We start from the raw sequence: 19444 nt of genomic DNA, 5'->3' as shown, positions 1-19444 counted from the left end.
ATTATCCTGAAGAAGAACTCCTGTTTCCCCTCATCATCTCCAGGCCCATAAAGAGAGTTAAACTCCTCATGGCCCATGAAGAGAAATAACTGTTCAGTTCCTAGAGGAAATAACCTAACGGCATTTCGAGAAAAAGAGGCTGGTGATAAAGCAACCCCAGCAGAATGGAGGAATTCATCACTGACATTTTTACAATTGCCAGCACATATTGATAATAAAAAGCAGAAGACATTTAGTTGGTTTATTATTGTTTTAAAATTCTCTATACACATTACTTGGCTTCAGCAGCACACATACTAAAATTGGAACGATACAGAGAAGATTAACATGGCCCATGAGCAAGGATGACACTCAAATTCGTAAAGTGTTCCATATTTTAAAAAATAATAAAATTTTCTACACACAGGACACCCTTTTTTGTCTGAACCTGGGGCAGAACAGTGGCATATATATCAAACAAACAGTAAGATCTTCTTAATTTGTGTCAAAAGGCCTGGGTGGTTCAGTTGGTTAAGCATCTGCCTTTGGCTCAGGTCATGATCCCAGGGTCCTGGCATCAGCTCCCTGCCTTCCTTCCTCCTCTCTCTCCTGCTCACCTTACTTCTGCTCTGTCAAGTAAATAAATAAAATCTTAAAAAAATTTTTTTTGAATTAGAACCTAGGAAACGTGCAGGGTGGATTTTAGGTATATCTGTTTAAAAAGTATAAAACAGGGGCGTCTGGCTGGCTCAATCAGAAGAGCATGCAACTCTTGATCTTGGGGTCTTGAGTTTGAGCCCCACATTGCGTGTAGAGATTACTTAAGTAAAAATTTTTTAAAAAATCAAATATAAAAGCTAGTAAGGGCCAAGTATATTGATATAGTTTCATTCATTCAGGATTTGAGATTTAGTGTTAGCTTGAACACGATATTGGATCTGAAAGTGCCTGTTTGGTTAATTGAACCCTGGATTGAATATTGGCCAAGACATTCAGGTTGAGATACCAGATATTTCCTAGCATACTATTTTACAGGGATCAGCAAACTAAGGATTGTGAGGCCCCATCTGTTTTTGTAAATAAAGTTTTATGGGAAAACACTTATGCTCTTTTATGTATTGCCTGTGGCTGCTTTCATGCTACAATGGTAGAATTGAGTAGTTGTGACAGAGACCATATAGCTCTCAAAGCCTAAAGTATTATCTGGTCCTTTACAGGAAAAGGCTTGTGGGTCCTTGCTATAGAGGAAAGAAGTCTACAGGTTTAGGGAGATGGGAAGGTTGGTATGGATTTTGTTGACATGTCAAAATACAACTCACAATGGAGGTTAACAAACTGTTACATAAATGATACTCTATGCCTTCATAGTGACAAAATTAAAACGTGTAAAATTCTATGGTTTTTATAATTAAAGGTCAAAAAACTAACAAAAGATAGCTGAACTTAACTATTGTACATGTCTGGATGTTCTATAATGGTCTAGTGTGTTTGGGCAAAAGATAAAAATAGACATATAGTTCACAAATTATGTATTCCATAAAGTTAATTTTATTCCCTTCATCTCAGCAATATTCCTATTTTTAGAATCAAGATTTTCACATCTTCTGTGTTCTATAGGCATTAATGCCAAATTAGCCTGCCTTGGGTCATAGTATTTCTTGGATAGATTTTTTTAAAATAATCTTTTCAGATTTATTGAGGCATAATTCATATAAAGAATATTTTTTTAATTCTTTTGAACTGGAGAAATTTTGCTCTGTTGAGACAGTAGCAACTGGAATTATCAATAAAATTTTAAAAGTAGGGCAGCCCTGGTGGTGCAGCGGTTTAGCGCCGCCTGCAGCCCAGGGAGTGATCCTGGAGACCCTGGATCGAGTCCCATGTCAGGCTCTCTGCATGAAGCCTGCTTCTCCCTCTGCCTGTGTCTCTGTCTCTCTCTCTGTGTCTCTATGAATAAATAAATAAAATCTTTAAAAAAAATTTTTAAGTAATACTTAGATTCAGAAATGAACCATGAATTTTACTTATTGTATTTGAATATAAGGGTATTATTGCAAATGGTAGCATTTTTTTACTGCAGGAAATATAAAATATTTTATTTTTTTATTTTTTATAAAAGATTTTAAATTCATCATAACAATTGTATCACTTATATTGTTATTTTCCTCATTTCTCAAAGCAATAGATACATCTGTGCAATAATATAAAGAATTGATAACACATTTTACTCATGTCTAGATCTGCATGTTTAGAATATAAGAATAGTTTAATATAGAAAACGGTTTCTAAGCTGCCCATTGTAACCCTTGTAGTCACCACAATAATTCTTGAGTGCTTCTAGTTCATTAATTGGAACCCTAAGAGAAGAAAATGATTGCTCAGCACTGCTGGGAAGTGGTATTTCATTATGCAAGCATCTATTGTGTTTATGCTATTGAGAAAAAAGATTTGACAAATTATTTTATCTACTTGCTCAAATCATCTTTCCATGCATATATTCTTCTCCAACTTTAGCAAGAGCACAACCTATAAACTTTTATAGCATTTAGATGCTGTCACATTTTAAAGATAAAAGATATGAGATATGAAGTATTTCCCAAAAGCCTGAGTCTTCACTATGAGAGTGGATGTTGAAAGTTTACACTGTATAAATACTGATCTGTACTAAATCCTGATGGGCACCAAATCCTGATATGCCCATGTGTTCTTTAATATTTTTTAAAATGGATTCATGTTATGTGGGCATTTTTCAAGCACGGGACCCAAGGAAAGGTCTTGTCTTGCTCTAGTCTCTAGGTAATACTGTCCGTATAAAAGGATATCCATGGGTTCTCTAGCCCTCTGACTACTGGTTAAGTTTCACCAACCAGGGGGGACCTGGGAGGCTTAGTCAGTTGAGCCTTCAGCTGGGGTCATGATCCTGGGGTCCCAGAATCGAGCCCCACGTTGGGCTCCCTGCTGAGTGGAGAGTCTGCTTTTCCCTCTCTTTCTATCCCTCCCCCAATTTGTGCTCACTTGCTCTCACTCTCTCTCTCAAATAAATAAAATCTTAAAAATAAAAAAGGTTTAGCCAATTAGAAATAGCATAAGAGGGTGAGAGGAAAGTAAAGATATTCATTCTCCTGGCTTTCATGCTGTGGATTCACTGTTGGCCATAGCTCCTATCATAGGCCTTCTCCATTTAGATACCCTTTCTAGAAATTGGAGTTCTTCCTTTTGCTACTTCAGGCCCAGGATTAGTGACTGTTCACCTCTGTTGCTAGTCTGGGACTACTGACACCTTGTGGTGTCCTTAAACCCTTCCCACATCTTCATGAATCTTTAAATTACTCAGTTTCAAGGGGTGCCTGAGTGGCACAGTCTTTTAAGCATGAGACTCTTGGTTTCAACTCCATCATGATCTTGGGGTCATGGGACCCAGCTCCACAATCAGTGGGGAGTCTGTTTCCCATCTCCCTCTGCCCCACCCCCCAGTTCACGCATGCACTCGCTTGCTCAATCTCTCTATATAAGAATAAATATGAGGTTGCTACATCAACTTTCACAAAGTCCAGTTTTTTGTACAGTATTCCAATCTACTCAAATTGTGTTCAATATTTTTGTACTTCAGATGAACTTCTCTTTCTGGGAGTCTTGTTTTTAGCCCAAACTTAGGTCCTCTAATCACCTATTCTCTGAATTTTTCTTGACTCCTTCCTCTCCACAAAGGCTTACTGTAGAAATTTAAGAGATAGCTCTGCTAAAAATGTGTTTTTAAATTTCTATTAATTTTAAGTAACTTGAATTCTGTAGTATTGTCTTTTAGATACCTAGAAGTCATGGGCTTTTTGAGATTTTACTGCTCTTGTTTATTATCTGTATGGCTTTTGGAGGGCATGTGGAGAGATTAGGATTTTGGGTATCTATCATTATCCTAGGTACCCTGTAATCCATACTAATCCATTTGAATTTGCCTTACTATTCATCTGTTAATTTTCCACTTCCCAGGACGCCTGGGTGGCTCAGCGGTTGAGCACCTGCCTTCAGCTCAGGGCATAATCCTGGAGTCCCAGGATTGCTTCCCACATCAGGCTCCCTGCATGGAGCTTGCTTCTCCTCCCTCTGCCTATGTCTCTGCTTCTGTGTGTGTGTGTGTCTCTCATGAATAAATAAAATCTTTAAAAATTTTTTTTTCACTTTCCAAAAGTTTTTTTAAAGATTTTATATTTAAGCAATCCACACTCAATGTGGAGCTTGAACTTACAACCACGAGATCAACCAAGTGGCTCCACTGTCCAAAATTTATTGCTTATCTTCTCTATTTTCTTTTTGCCCTGTCGGTTTATGCCTTTACTGTTGTTCTAGCAGAATTTTAATATGCAGCAAAACTAAATACAGTTACTTATATTCAATCTATCATCCCCAAAATTTAGTCTTTTCAGGATCTGTGCAAACAGAACCAACAACTATGGCAAAAGGTAAATGGTACTTAAGAGTCCTTGTAGCTGATCACTATTTTACTTAAGATTCCAGAAACCTAGAAGTAAAATACTTTATTTATTCTATTTATTTATTTTATTTATTTATTTATTATTTTACTTTTAAAGATTTATTTGAGTGAGAGAGTGGAAGGAGGAGGAAGGGGAGAGCATCCTCAAGCCGACTCCCCACTGAGCACGGAGCCTGATGCAAGGCTCAGTCTCATGACCTATGAGATCATGACCGGAGTCAAAACCAAGAGTTGGATCCTTGACCAACTGAACCACCTGGACACTCTGAATAGCTCTTATTTTTAAAAATATTCAAAATTAAATTCTGCCTTTTAGATATTGATAGAACTCAGATTTTCCTTTAACAAATACCTTTTCATGCTGGTTAACTTGCTGGCTTACGAGCTAAAAACAAAATGTTTCATAAATGATACACATTCCCATTTCAAATCTCCATATAATTTTACTGCATAAGATCTGTGGACACTAATTGCAAAGTGAAACTAGTTGTATCATTTTGTAAGGAAATAATTTGGCTCAGGTAGCAAAAGAGAAAAGAATGCAAACTGGTATGTACTATTGGTTTTTCATGTTCGTTACTGTGTCAGGCTGAATAATGGCATCCAAGCATGTCCACATCCTAGTATCTGTGGAATTTATAAATGTTACCTTACATGATAAAGTTACCTTTGTGGAGGTGATTATGCTAAGATTCTTGAAATGGGGGAGATCAACTTGGATTATCCATGTGGGCTCAATAAAATAATAATAGACCTAATAGGAGGGACACAGAAGTGTCAGAGCAGAGAAGGTGGTGATGGATGATGGAAGCAGAGGTTAAGGTGATAAGCTTTCGAGATGGTGAAAGTGGCCATAAACCAAGGAACACAAGTGACCACTAGAAGCTGAAAAAGACAAAGCAACTGATTTTCCCTACAAAGCCTCTAGATAAATCAGCCCCACTGACATTCTGAACTTAGCTCAATGAAATTGATTTCAAATTTCTGACCTCCAGAATTTTAAGAGTGAATTTATGTCATTTTTAACCACTAAATTTGTGATTTATTACAGCAGCAACAACAGGAATGTAGTATGATCACCTTTGAAATGAAATGACATTATTTTTTTAAGTGTTTTTTTTTAAGATTTTATTTATTTACTCATAGAAAGAGAGAGAGAGAGGCAGAGACACAGGCAGAGGGAGAAGCAGGCTCCATGCAGAGAGCCTGACGTGGGACTCGATCCAGGGTCTCCAGGATCACGCCCTGGGCTGTAGGCGGCGCCAAACCGCTGCGCCACCGGGGCTTCCCCAAAACGACATAATTTAAAGGGAGGAAATTATCCTAATGTTGTGATCAATATTATCCATCAGTTAAATACTATTTTATAGTAAAGGTAATTAGATTCAGAGTATCAGCTATTCGCTTGAAAGAAACTGCCTCTTATTAGAAGATTACTCCTTGCCAAGGAAGTATAGAGATTTCTCTTTTGTGAAGGATAATCTAAGCACTGAGCTCCTTGAATAAAATTTGTCTCTGTATTTTATATGTGTTTCCATAGCATAATATGCATCATATATTCCGTTGTTTAATTATAATTTATTATTGATCTTTTAGTGCATTTTTATGAACTCCATACTTGTTACCCAGTATTTAAACATATGTAGCAATAATCTGGATCTTTGTAACTAAAATGTCAATTCGTCTGCTTAAAGTGAAATTAAAATTATGTATTACAATGGTCTATTTCTTTAAAAAAAAAATTTGGCTTATGATCTTACGAATCACAACTTACCTAACAACCATCTACCACATTGCATCATTCTTCAGATGACTGCCTGTGTCTGTTCTGATTAATGGTATGCTCGGCTTACAATTTACACTCACAGGGCAATCAATGATCCCTCATTTTCTTGTTCTGATTTTTAAGATTTTTAGTAATCTCTACACCCAATGTGGGGCTCAAACTCACGACCCTGAGATCACGAGTCACATGCTCTTCCAACTGAGGCAGCCAGGCACCTCCAATAGATTTTTAACCTCTGATCCTTTATTTCATTTGATCCCTAAACCATCATTAACATGCTCTTTTACACATGATGTAATTGAAACCACATAGGTTTAGGTAAGGGTCTTATTCTAAGTCTTAGGACTAGTTTATAGTAGAAGTATACTCAAAGCCAGATCTTTAGTTCCAAGGTGCATGCCCTTTCCACTATATCACATTCTATTAGAGATAAACGATAGTATCTCAGAATTTTGACCAATATTATTGACCATAGATCAGAATTTTCTGTTTCAATACACTTAAAAAATAGTAGTGACCTTAGTACATCAGGATCTTTTGATGGTATGTACAATTGTGAGAAATTAAAAAATGAAGGTTGACTTAAACACTAGAAATTAATATATTATAAATTAGTGAATTTGCACTAATTTATATATGTCACTCTCTTGTGAACTGTGCCAATTAACATTTTCAAGCTTGATTTTCTTTAGTATAATGATGGGGCCAGATCCCGAACCATGACAAGTTCATCATGGTAACCACCATCCAAAAAAAAAAAAAAGGTAACCACCATCCTGGGGCACCTAGGTTGCTTAGTTGTTTAAGCATCTGCCTTCCACTCAGGTAATGATCCCGGGGTCCTGGGATCCAGCCTTGTCAGGCTTCCCGCTCAGTGGAAAGCTCCACTTCTGCTTCTGCTCCTGTGCAATCTCTCTCAAATAATGTCTTTAAAAAAAAAAAAAAAAAAGTAACACTATCCTGAGAAAGTCTGCACCTAGATAAATTGCTCTGCATGACCATGACTCTAATTAATAAGACAAGTAATAACCAGTATTCAATCAGGATGGGAAAACGAAAGGATTTGCATAAACTACCAAATTGAAATGATTTTGGATTTTATGAAAATTTAGATGTTTTCTCAAATAAAAGATCCTTAAGCTTTTATACCTCAAAAGCTCCAGTTCTGCATATTTCCTTGTAGATGTAAAATTTAATAAAGATTTTATAAGTTGTCCATTTTCTTTAAAGATTTTATTATTTATTCATGAGAGAAAAAGAGGGGGGATGAAAGAGGGAGAAACAGGCTCCCCATTTGGCAAGAGTTGATCCCAGGATGCCAGGATCACGACCTGAGCTGAAGGGAGATATTTAACTGACTGAGCCACCCAGACACTAAGTTGTCAGTGTTTATTTTCAACCTGTTTGATGCTATTCAAATTCTCATGTAAGCAAGTTCTTTTGTGGTTTCGCATCTAGAAATGCCTCTTTGTTGTTGCATGATAGTATTCTGACAAAGGATGCTAAAATAGGATTCTGAAACTATTGTTGTTTTAGGCTAATTAAATCCATCTTTACCTTCTCTTTAATCATGTCATATGCGTTAGGAATGATTTGGCACACTTTTCTGAGGATCCATGGTTTACTGAAGGATTTGCAACATAAAGTTGAATACTGTAAGAAGGCACTTACTTTCAAAAATAACTTTCTAGCACTAGATCATAAAAATCCTAATTCACAAATATTCGGTAGCCTTGCTCTCATCTTCTAATTTCTACAAAGTTACAAATGAACCACTTTTGAATGGACACAACTTTAGAAAATGCACCAAACACTACTGTAGATGGATTTTTACAAGAATTGAACAGACTGTCAAAATCATTCTAATAATATGTTCAGTAGTGAAAAAAAGTAAAAAATTAGTAAAAAAAAAAAAATTCACAATAGTTTCCAAAAACGGCTTAATTTCCATTTCTCGGGATCCCTGGGTGGTGCAGCGGTTTAGCGCCTGCCTTTGGCCCAGGGCACGATCCTGGAGACCCGGGATCGAATCCCACGTCGGGCTCCCGGTGCATGGAGCCTGCTTCTCCCTCTGCCTGTGTCTCTGCCTCTCTCTTTCTCACTGTGTGCCTATCATAAATAAATAAAAATTAAAAAAAAATTTAATTTCCATTTCTCATCAAATGAATGACACATGGTGAGAAAATACAAGCTCCAGTATAACCGTTTGAAATATATTTTATTTGATTCTTGGTATGGTATTATGGATTTATTTCACAAAAGCAAGGAAGTCTTAATTAAGCCTTTAACCAACCTGACTTTGTCCTGTGACTGAGAGATCTCACCAGATGAGATTAATGAAGGAAATTTCCAATTCTACCATTGTCTTCAATAAAAGTGTACATTGTCTTCAATAAAAGTGGAGTATCATTCATAGATGGTATTAGGCTGGAAAAAGGTTAATGTTCATTTCTGACGTGTTGTTACTCTGGATCTAGAGACAAAAGTACTTGAAAGAATCTGGAACAGAGCTTGGATTACTTTATTATGGATTAGGTTTTATTAACCTTAAGACAGGAGGATTAGATCAACATTTAGACTGTCAAAAGTTGATGAATAAAAGCTTTTAATTATGTGAAACAAAAGAAAAGTTAAAAAAAAAACAGCTTAATGTATTATTTCATGAACTACATACGGATATCTCTGGTTTATAATCATTTTCTTGAGAGGGGAATGTAACCATAGTCCTGAGGTAGTTTTAAAACCAAAGGCCTAATATCTGTTGTTATATATGACAAAAACTGGTTAATTAACATGACATTTATCTTGTACACATTAAGACTGCAGAAGAAATTCTCATACAAAAGCAGTGATCAGTTTGCTGCTTAACAAAACTTGTATTTAATCCCTTGTTTACTCCAATAACTTAGCCAAGGCTGTGTTTTAGTCAGACTGTGAAGTGAGAATTACAAATCAACTGAAGAATGTAACATCATTTTTTTATTTGATTTAAACCCATTTTCATATACAAAGCTAATGAATGTATTATGTACAAAATAAATGTACATTCTTAAAAACTGTTAGAATACAAATTTCCAAAGGACTAAAAAAAGTGCAAAATTCTCAATTATCTTCAATCATGCTATACAGAAACAAATCAAATATTTGCTCATATACACACACTGAAAAATTTTAAAACACTCAATGTAACAAAACGTACATCTTACACATTTAATCTTAAAAGGATGAAGAGTGTATTGCACCAAATTAACAGTAACTTCATCATAACGAGAAGACTAATCAAAATTATTTACACATCTTTGTTAAATCTAAAATTTTCTCAACTTTAAGACCATTTTTTTGGCATACAAATATTCATTGAGTCACAGTCTGCAGAGTCAATAATTAGATATAAATAAGGCTTAATATTCTTTTTCATGGTCAATTCCAGTAGAATAAATGAGAAGGAACATTTTATGATAACTATACAACTTTTTGAATTCCTTAAATATTTAAGTAGCAGCACAATTTGCAAGTATTTTTTTAAACAATTCCAAATTTTCAGCCATCCTTCTCTTTGTGCATTTTCATGCATTCAAGTCATTATCAACCTCCGTAACACTGAAATGTTCCTATTTAATCTGAATCCCAGAAAAATGGGCATGAGACAACTCCTATGTGTTTGATATTTTTCTGTCTTAATGGATTCACTTCTACAGCAATGCATTTGATAGAAAATGTCTAGCTAGATCTCTGATTACTTTTTGCTAAATTTTTTGCTCCAAGTATATAAAAGCAAACAAGTGGGGGAAGAAAAGCCATACTCCTTAGGAGTTTCTGAAGAGAACATACCAGTCATACAGTTTTCTAACAGTTTTTCTTATGTAAAGCAAATTATAAAATAAACAGTATCCACAAATATGTAATAAGTCATAATTTTGGATGAAGGTAAAAAAGCTATTATAAATACTTTAAAAAGTAATCAAAATCTCAAAGGAAAATAAAGTTATTTTCTTTAATTCCTATATAAGAAATTAAAGGTTGAATTTTTTCAGTTAGGTCTGATAACTTATATCTCCTTACCAGAACCAGTTCTAAAGTGTTTATTGATTAATATAATTTTAACATTCTGAGGAGCAAAATATGCCAATTACAGATAAGATTTTTCCTTCAAAATGCAACACAGGCATTTTTTGAATGTATAGGTTGAGCCCACTAAATCTTAAAACACATTGCTTGGATAGTGTGGGAAATGTTTCCAAGGGAAGGAACATCAAAAATAGCATTTTAACATTAACTAGTTAGTACCCTGGCTACCAGAGAACCTCTGGTTTTAATACGTATTAAGTTGAAATATATTATTACCAAAATAAAATTTTATAAGGACCAATTGGAGTAAGACTTTTTAAAAAGTTTCTATTTTAATCTATAAAATATTCATTTTATTTTTTGATCCTAAGTCCTAACTTATTTTTTAAATTACAATGCTACATTATAATAATATTACAAATAGCTGATCATTTTGTGCATTCAAAAATAGTTATAAATTTTAAATAATGAGACAGGCATCATATAAGTGGAAACACACACACACAAACACACCCAAAGTTCCACTGACATTCAACATTGAAAAATGAGTGGGTTAATTTTTTCACTGACAGAACTGTGCTGTTGTTAATGTTATTATGGTAATATTTGCAAAATAAGCTTCCAAGGAAACATTAAAACTATACCACAGAAAACAAATATTAGGTTAGTGACTTTCTAGTTGTTCTTTCCCCTTGAATTTTCAGTTCATATAAGTACAGGCATTAAGACAAAAGTAAAAAGTTGTTATCTGTCCTTTTATTTTTCACTATAGCCATTAGCTTCATAGGTCCAAATCCTGTAATGTGTTCAGAAATCACCCACATGTGATGAATGTTAGTGAGATTGTCTAAGCTATGTCTGATGCCATCTAGCCAAAAAGTATATGATAAAATAGCAGTTTTAGACAGGATTCTTATACTAAAGAAAATCACTCCATAACTCCTATATCTAGGATAGCTTTGTATTTTTAATATAGAAAACCGAATCATTTCCAACATAGGCCTGAATATCTTAAATGTTAATGCTTTGTTTTCTGTAATACTAAGACTTTATATGAAAAAATTAAAGATCATTTCCATACTGAGAAGTCATCAGAAGTACGGATAGGGATATATCCAATGCTTTTTATTAGAAAGATTCTATTGATTACTACCTTCAAGGCTAGGGGAGATCTAATTCTATTTTTAGACCTAACATTTTATAACTCATGCTTTTTATTAATACTTTAAAATGTTACCTAATTCAAATATGCAAAACATTCATTGACAGTCACTAGGAACTATTAAAGGAAACAGATACTTTTTTTGGGAAGCAAATGTTAGTTATAATATTCAAATGTGAAAGGTCTGAAGAAAGTTATAAGAATAATGCAACTGAAAAGGCAATTTGGCTATTTTAGTGGCAAGCTAAACAAAGATAAGAAAGCCATCCCAAGCAAATTTTAGAAAAATGTCTCCAAGGTTAATTATTAAATCTATTTTCACATACGCCTGTGAATAAGCAATCTGATTTATAAAAATGAATGGATATTTCTATAGTGGAAAATACTTTAAGACAATGTAAGAATCCTGAGACATATTTTTTATACCAAGTTAAGAGATTCAGAGTAGTGCCTAGACTTCTGTATATTTATAGAATATCATGGATAAGTCTGATCTGCAATCTCAAGAAACACTGGCTTAGGAAATGGTAGATTCAAATTAAATAAGCTACGGACAACATTTTAACTGATAATACTATATTGTTGTTGGAATAAATGGCATTGGAAAAAGCACCAGGATTTTGATATAGGAAAGCTCTTCAGAACAATTTTCCAGATGGGGTCAAATTTAAAGCAAAGCAAACAATGCTTTATGCTTGTTGTTATGCAATGCTTTATATGATAAATGAGCCAGGCAAAAAGAATATTGAGAACAGGTATTTCTGAGAGTGATAAAAATATTTAAGACTGGCCACATACTGGGAAAGAACGGAGTCAGCTGATGAAAGGACAGTAATTAGGACAAGTCTGGATGATGGGGAAACCAACAGATTAGATTTGAAAAGAAAAAAGACTATTTCATTTTTTATAAATCAGTCAAAAATTATATCTTACAGAGAGTTATGTAAGACAATTGTATTGACGTATTTAAACAGACAACTTCATTCACACACCCTATGACAGTACATGTTATATATTATTTAACATTTATATTTAATATAGTTCGTGCACTTGTATCTTTTCTTTGGAAAGGTGATAAAGAAATGCTACTCATTTTGTAAATGTAAATATATAAAAGGAGCTACCTTCTTTAAACTTAACTAAAAGATTTCCATAAGTGAATTCTTTAGTAACAACAATAAAAATATATTTAAAGGCAAAGCCATTTATGTATTATCATTAAATAAAAATCTGGTATTCAAGTTAAAATTTCTCTGCCTACTCTTATTCAAGTAAAATATAAAAAATCTTAGGTTAAGACTCAACTTTCAAATCTAAATTCTATAAAAGTGAAAGGGAATATAAGGGAAGGGAGAAGAAATGTGTGGGAAATATCAGAAAGGGAGACAGAACATAAAGACTTCTAACTCTGGGAAATGAACTAGGGGTGGTGGAGGGGGAGGAGGGCGGGGGGTGGGGGTGAATGGGTGACGGGCACTGAGGGGGACACTTGACGGGATGAGCACTGGGTGTTATTCTGTATGTTGGTAAATTGAACACCAATAAAAATTAATTTATTAAAAAAAACAAATCTAAATTCTAATTAATTATGAGGGTACACTTACTCCTTCAGATGCGTAAAATAGATTTTCAATAACAGTTCTTTAAGGTAATTGTTATATACCTTACACAGAGAAAAAAGGGAAGTCTCACTGATGTTCCTAGCTAATGACATGAATATGTGGCATTTCCTCTCCTATAAAAGGATGTGACCTAAAAAAAAGCACTGTGATCTAACAGAAATTAGTAGATAGAAACTTATTAATAGCTAACACAAGCTTCACAGGCTTAAAAGATTTTAAGCCAACTGGATAGGCTTTATATTTTCATGTACTTTTCTAATTTCCATGCCCTGATCTATTTTTAATTCTCTCCTTCAATTTTATCTAATGACAGAATACTGAATGAAGAGTTGAAAGATTGGTTCTTTATTCTCTAAATGAACATATAGCTACTCTATGTTTTAATATTTGAGACCTCACTTTCTAAAAGCAAAATTATCCTAGTATAAATCTCTCCCCATCACCAGGATGCTGAGATTTTTATTTCCATCATTACCAATGTTAAGAAACAAAAGTAGATAAAAATTTCTTTAGACAACAAATTTCATAGCAGCCAAGTTGAGATATTCTGTTCATGAACTGAAATCACCTATTATTCTATTCTAATCATACTGTTGTTCATTTCTCCCATCATATAATAGAAACATCTTAAACAGATAACATCTAATACACCAGAATCCCCCTGTATCTTTCCAGTGATTTTATCTAGTCAATTTTAATTCAGTGGGCAATGCTGTTTAAAAGAGGTTTATATTATTCAGCTAATGGTCCTACTATATTTGCTTACTTTAATAGATAAACTCACGTTCCATTCCTTTAGACTGCTGCTAGTATTCCTCAGATTTTCATCAAAATTTTATTTTTGGTTTTTACTTTTTAGAAAAAGTAATATAAGGAAGAATTCCACAGCTCTGAACATCTGTTAGTCTAGGTAGGATATTCAGTTTACTGTGAACAAAGGGTCTCCTATTTGTGCTATAAGATGAATACTGCTTGTTTGGTTCTTCCATCTAAAAAGCAGCAAAGTAAAACGGAATTCTTCCCTGACAAATTAAAATTTTTTGTAATTTGTAGGCATCATCGAAAAGACTTAGAAAATAAGTAATCTTAAAAATAAAGATGGCATCCTTATACCAAAATCTCTGGATAAGTAAGCAAAAGAAAAATTTCCAAAATTTTGATTCACAAAAGTTTTTTTTTTTTAAGATCAACATTTAAAATACCATAAAAGTCAATCATGTTGGTTCTGCTGGCTTGAAACCTAAGAAATGTAGTATAAAAAATAGAAATAGAATGAAATAAATAGAAGCAACAAATCTCAATAAATCGTAATTATCTCTATTGACTTGTTTTGAGATATTTTCATCACACAAATTCATGAAGTCCTTAAAAAGGAAACCTTCACATTTACATATGCTCTATTTTACACCTGCAGCACCAGTTTATTTCAGGGTTATTTACCTAAAACATAACTGCTTTTTTTTTTGTTTTGTCTGTTTGTTTTTACTGAATAAAATAGGGGATTTTAAATAACTGGAAAGAAAATTCTTCTATAAGTTTTTATTAGTCCTGACTCAATCAGATCACATCTATTCAAAAAGCTTCCCTTCCCTAAACACAATCTTTTACTTCTCAAAATTTTTTTACCCACTCATAAGATTATAAAGAAAATGGTACTAGATACTGTAGATAACCAAAGAGAACTGCAGAGGGAAAGTTTCTCAAAGATGCCATTGAGAAGACAACTGGATATAAGGAAATCTAGGATTTGTGGAATAAAAAGGAATATTATTATTTTATAAGAAACTACTATTGTAAGAAGTTTTTTATTTTCCTCTTCTGATCACAGACTCCATTATGAAAGCTACATACTCACTCCTGAAAAAAATGCAGTTAACACAAAGAATTTCCACACAATTTCAGGGGATTCATAAATTCCCCAAACTCAAGGAATCTCAGATTAAGGACACTTGTAGTAGTAAAAGCTCTCTGACCTACCTCAAAAGATGACCTTATAAAAAACCACTAGGTTTAACAATCTCTTTAAATTCCAAAATAAATCAGCCTGTAACTTTAACATATTGAACATTAAGTATAATGTAATACGTAACTATGTATAATAAAATAATATTCTTAAAAGTTATACATAACATGAAACAGAAATGTTTTTTTTTAAAAAATTACTATAAATGACTAGTTTAAGTGATGCATATCTTTTCAATTCATTTATCAATCACATGGAAGTTCTAGATAAAAATGTTAATGTGTTTCGGTATCACTGCTACCACTTCTAATTATGGGGAAAGACACAGCATCTGCTTAGTAAAGAATACACCAAGAAATTTTTAATTTTGCAGATATAAATTGTGCTGCAAATGCTACTTAAAGGATCTAACCGTCAAAATCCTAATCAGCATTTTTTCCTTATACTAATGAAGTACATGTGTAAGCTATATCTCTAGTTTCTCTTATTTCCTACTTATCTTTATTAATTAAGCATAATAATATATTTCAGTAAGTTCTCATTAGTAATATGCTAAGTAGTAGTGGAATGACCCAATGTACCGGTTTCAACTTATCTTCAGCTTATCATGAAAATCTAGAATTTACATTGAGTTTTGAAAATGCAAGTGTGCAACAGATGCCCTTAAAATATTACCCCAATCAAGAGTTCCATAAATAAACTGATGTATTTTTAAATATGGTGGTCAGTAAATAGGAAAATGATTAAAGAGTACATTAAAAGCCATGTCTCTCAACTGTCCTGTCATCTGTACTCTAATTAGAAATAACTTAAATTTTGCTGTTTAGAATAATAAGGGAACTGTATCCAGCTTCTTCATTTTTGGAAGTTTTTTTTTCCCCAATGGATCCAGTGATCTTTAGGAATGAACCACAAATCTAATTAAATCGTATTTTCTCAAATCCACTTTAGTGTAGGTCAAGAATTAGTCAATAAGACTGGACTCAATGTTAATCAGGAACTTTTAAAGTGGCTAATAATACAACCTATGTTATACATACATAGCATACTGAATTTTGGTAGTTCCTAAATGATTTTCAGTGTTAAAAGCCCTAATACATTTCAGATAGTTGAGAGATGTGGCTAAAGTGACAAAGCAATAAATCAAGTTTCATTTATCCATGAGAGAAGATGGAAATAGTAATCACTTGGAATCTTGAGTATTATATTCAGTTTCTCCAGCTGAAATCTGGCTGAGTCGCTTGCTAGATCCCCACAATTTTCGAGAAAGCTGACCTGAACGCATCTGTTTAAGGTAATCCAAAGAAATGAAGAATAGATGTTATTAAGAAAAAAAGAGAAAAAAGAATAAGTGAAATTGATATACATGACATTGATTTCATAGAATGCAGAATATAAGTTTTGTTAGCAGAATCATTAACACTTTAGTGATCCTTGATTAATAATAATTAAAGGCTTCTTGATGTTGATTGTCTTTCAGTTGAGAAAGGCCAAATGCCAATGTGTTAATTTTAAAAATCAATGTCCCAGTTTGTCCAAATTACCAGAGTCCCTTTCTTTATAAATTAGCAAAAATGTGTATCACTTCATTAAAATAATCTTCTGAAATTATACTTTAGCTAATAAGACACATAATTTTGAGGATTTTCTCCTTGTATTTAAAGTACTATTATAAAAATAAATAAATAAAATAAAGTACTATTAATGCTAATCACAAGGATAAGAAAAAAGTAAAATAATGTTTTGATGAAAATAATTTTTGGATATTTTGACATATGAATTTCAAAAAATAATATTTAACAACAATGATAAGTATAATTTGGAAAACAGGAATGGTGTAAGTTCTCTGAAGGTCAGAATCACATTTTGTCCATCATTAATTTATATCATCTAGCACACTTCTCAGCATACAATAATTAATTAAATATTAATCCAACTGGTGAATAAATGCCCTTCTAAAAGTGCTTACCCTTCTAGGTAGGGCAAAAAAGAACCCATGTAGGAAACATTTCTCAGCCTAAGCATGTGATTACGATGTCAGAATTACTTTCCCAAGTGCAATCTACTTTTTAATGGCAATTCATCTGCTATCCTTTTCCAATGGTTATCCTTCTCTAGGGTATATTTACTGAAGGGATTAAAAAAATCAAGCTTCATGCAAAGACATTTTGATATGCTTGTTTTGCATTTTCATTTCCAGATGTATTTGTAAAACATCATTTCCAATTTACCATTTGATTTACAAATATAAATTTCATACTGATAGCGTAATATATAAACTGATAGTGTAATACATAAACTTTAAATACATAAAGGGTACATGACTTAAAATGCACATTAATCAAGATTTTGATCTTTTAGATAAAATCAGATCTTGAATTAAAAATTTTTCCATAACTAAATCTTGATTTAATTTCCACAGTCATAGAATTATATTTTAATTATGCAAGATTCTAAATAGTAATATACTAAAGTAGATCCATACTTCAGCTGATACATTCAAAGATAAAAAATGACAAAAAATACTTTTATTCAAAATCTATACACAATTCAGATTCCATGTGTTGTAGACTACATAAATCTTTCAACAAGGACAAAAAACTTACTTAGTAAATAGTACAAAGCATTGATTTAGGCCTATGAAATTAAGCTGCTTAGGCATTTTTTTCCAATTTTTAGAAGAAAATGTGTGCACATAATGGTCACTTCTTTTAAAAAATTCAGTAAAATCAGAAACTGAAACACACTCAAAAGAAAAAATGCTTAAAATGTTTTAAATATAAGTGAAATACCAAGATATGGATGTGCTGACATTGTTTGCTGAACTGTTACACTTAAAGGTAAATGTCACAATCACTTTAGTAAGATCTCTCTTTCATTATAATAGTATCTTGAAAAAGGGGGCAGCCCAGGTGGCCCAGGGGTTTAGCGCCGCCTTTGGCCCGGGGCATGAACCTGGGGACCCAGGATCAAGTCCCATGTTGGGATCTCTGCATGGAGCCTGCTTCTCCCTCTGTCTGTGTCTCTGCCTCTCTCTTACCTGTGTCTCTCATGAATAAATAAATAAAATCTTTAAAAAAGAAAAGAAAAAGGGTACAAAAACTAACAAAATCTTAAAATATATATAAAACAAAAAGGTCCCTATGATCCATGGTAGATTTAGTAAAACCAGTGATATGTGTTATTCACTAATGGCTTCTCTTGAAATGACTCTGACAGACGCCATATTTTAGATTCCTCAGGAAAGACTAATGGTATCAATACAAATTTACAATGTTTAATTTGACTCTATGTAATAAAAGAAGTTTTCTAGAAGAATCATTACATTACTTGGAGTATAGCTACTAAGTTTTCTAAGGAATAGCATTAGATTTATGGTATCTGCATATTCAGTAATTGATAAACCATTGACGAATCTACAGTAAGCACAGGAAATTCACTGAGAATTAGCATATTTTGCTAGTTCTGGTATTCTTGTTGAAAGTAAACAGCTTTATTATTTGAGTCTGTATTTCATTTTTTATAAAGGCTTTTATGTATTAAAAATCTAAATACTGTCTTGAATCTAGATTTGGAAAGGTATATAATAAAATAACTTTCTTATTTATATAGAGTGATAGAAACTGCCAAATGTGTGCTTTCAATTGTATAATAATATAAACATCACTCTTGAATACTAGCTTTATCCCCTTCTCATTTACTGCCCTTTGAAAAATCAAATTTGGTTTTTAATTTGTTCATCCATATTGGAGATTTCTGATTTAGCTGGAACAAAGGAGAACCAAAGGAATCCCCAATAGTATGGGAAAAGAAGTTCTTGATGCTATTTTTTACCTCGGCTGGCTTGCCAACACCCACTACAATCAATTTGCCATCTTCTAATCCTACAAGAATATGGCTGTATTCTTTGGTTACACAAACACAGTGGATAGGCATTCGCATGGCTAATGGGTTCATGCTGAGATTCAAACTAGAAGAGAAATAAAACACACACACATAATTACATGGATACATAACAGATTCAGAGAACTTTATACCTGGAAGATAACTTAATGATCATGTGGTTCTGCATTCTAATTCTACAGATATGTAACTTAGATTCAGGAAGCCTGAATGGCTCACACAAGGGCCCACATTGTAGCATTACTTAAATACTATATCTTTTCTCTATTCTCAACGTCTGTTTGTTTTTATTTTAACCATATATATGCTCTCTCACTAAATTATATTTTCCTTGTTGATTAAAAAGTGAAAGTTGGATAAAAAGGGCAAAAGTTCAAAAAATGTGTGTGTTGGGGGTAAGGTTTATAAACTAGTCTATTTGCCTTGTCTAATAAGATGTAATATACAAATGTATAATATAAATTATAATATA

The 19444-nt window shown here is 33.0% G+C and overlaps 1 protein-coding gene and 1 non-coding gene across 4 annotated transcripts in view; one reads left to right on the top strand and one right to left on the bottom strand.

The window, feature by feature from the left end:
• Positions 1–271: 271 nt before the first annotated feature.
• LOC129523080 (U6 spliceosomal RNA) lies at positions 272–379 on the top strand. The gene has a single exon (XR_008667042.1). It is a non-coding gene; the product is annotated as a U6 spliceosomal RNA (small nuclear RNA).
• Positions 380–8842: 8463 nt separating this feature from the next.
• Positions 8843–19444, bottom strand: part of NBEAL1 (neurobeachin like 1) — a 174155-nt gene continuing 163553 nt past the window's right edge. For 2 of the 3 annotated variants that reach the window (XM_055345172.1, XM_055345173.1), the window contains 2 exons: positions 18904–19039; positions 8843–16354 (listed from right to left, as the gene is read on the bottom strand). In XM_055345172.1, coding sequence (XP_055201147.1) covers positions 16253–16354; positions 18904–19039 — 238 coding nt within the window. In that variant the 3' untranslated portion in view covers positions 8843–16252. The other variant, XM_055345170.1, reaches the window with a different exon arrangement.

This window comes from Nyctereutes procyonoides, unplaced genomic scaffold (genome assembly GCF_905146905.1).
Source record: "Nyctereutes procyonoides isolate TBG_1078 unplaced genomic scaffold, NYPRO_anot_genome, whole genome shotgun sequence".
NCBI lineage: Eukaryota > Metazoa > Chordata > Mammalia > Carnivora > Canidae > Nyctereutes > Nyctereutes procyonoides.
This window is presented reverse-complemented; position numbering and strand designations above follow the sequence as displayed.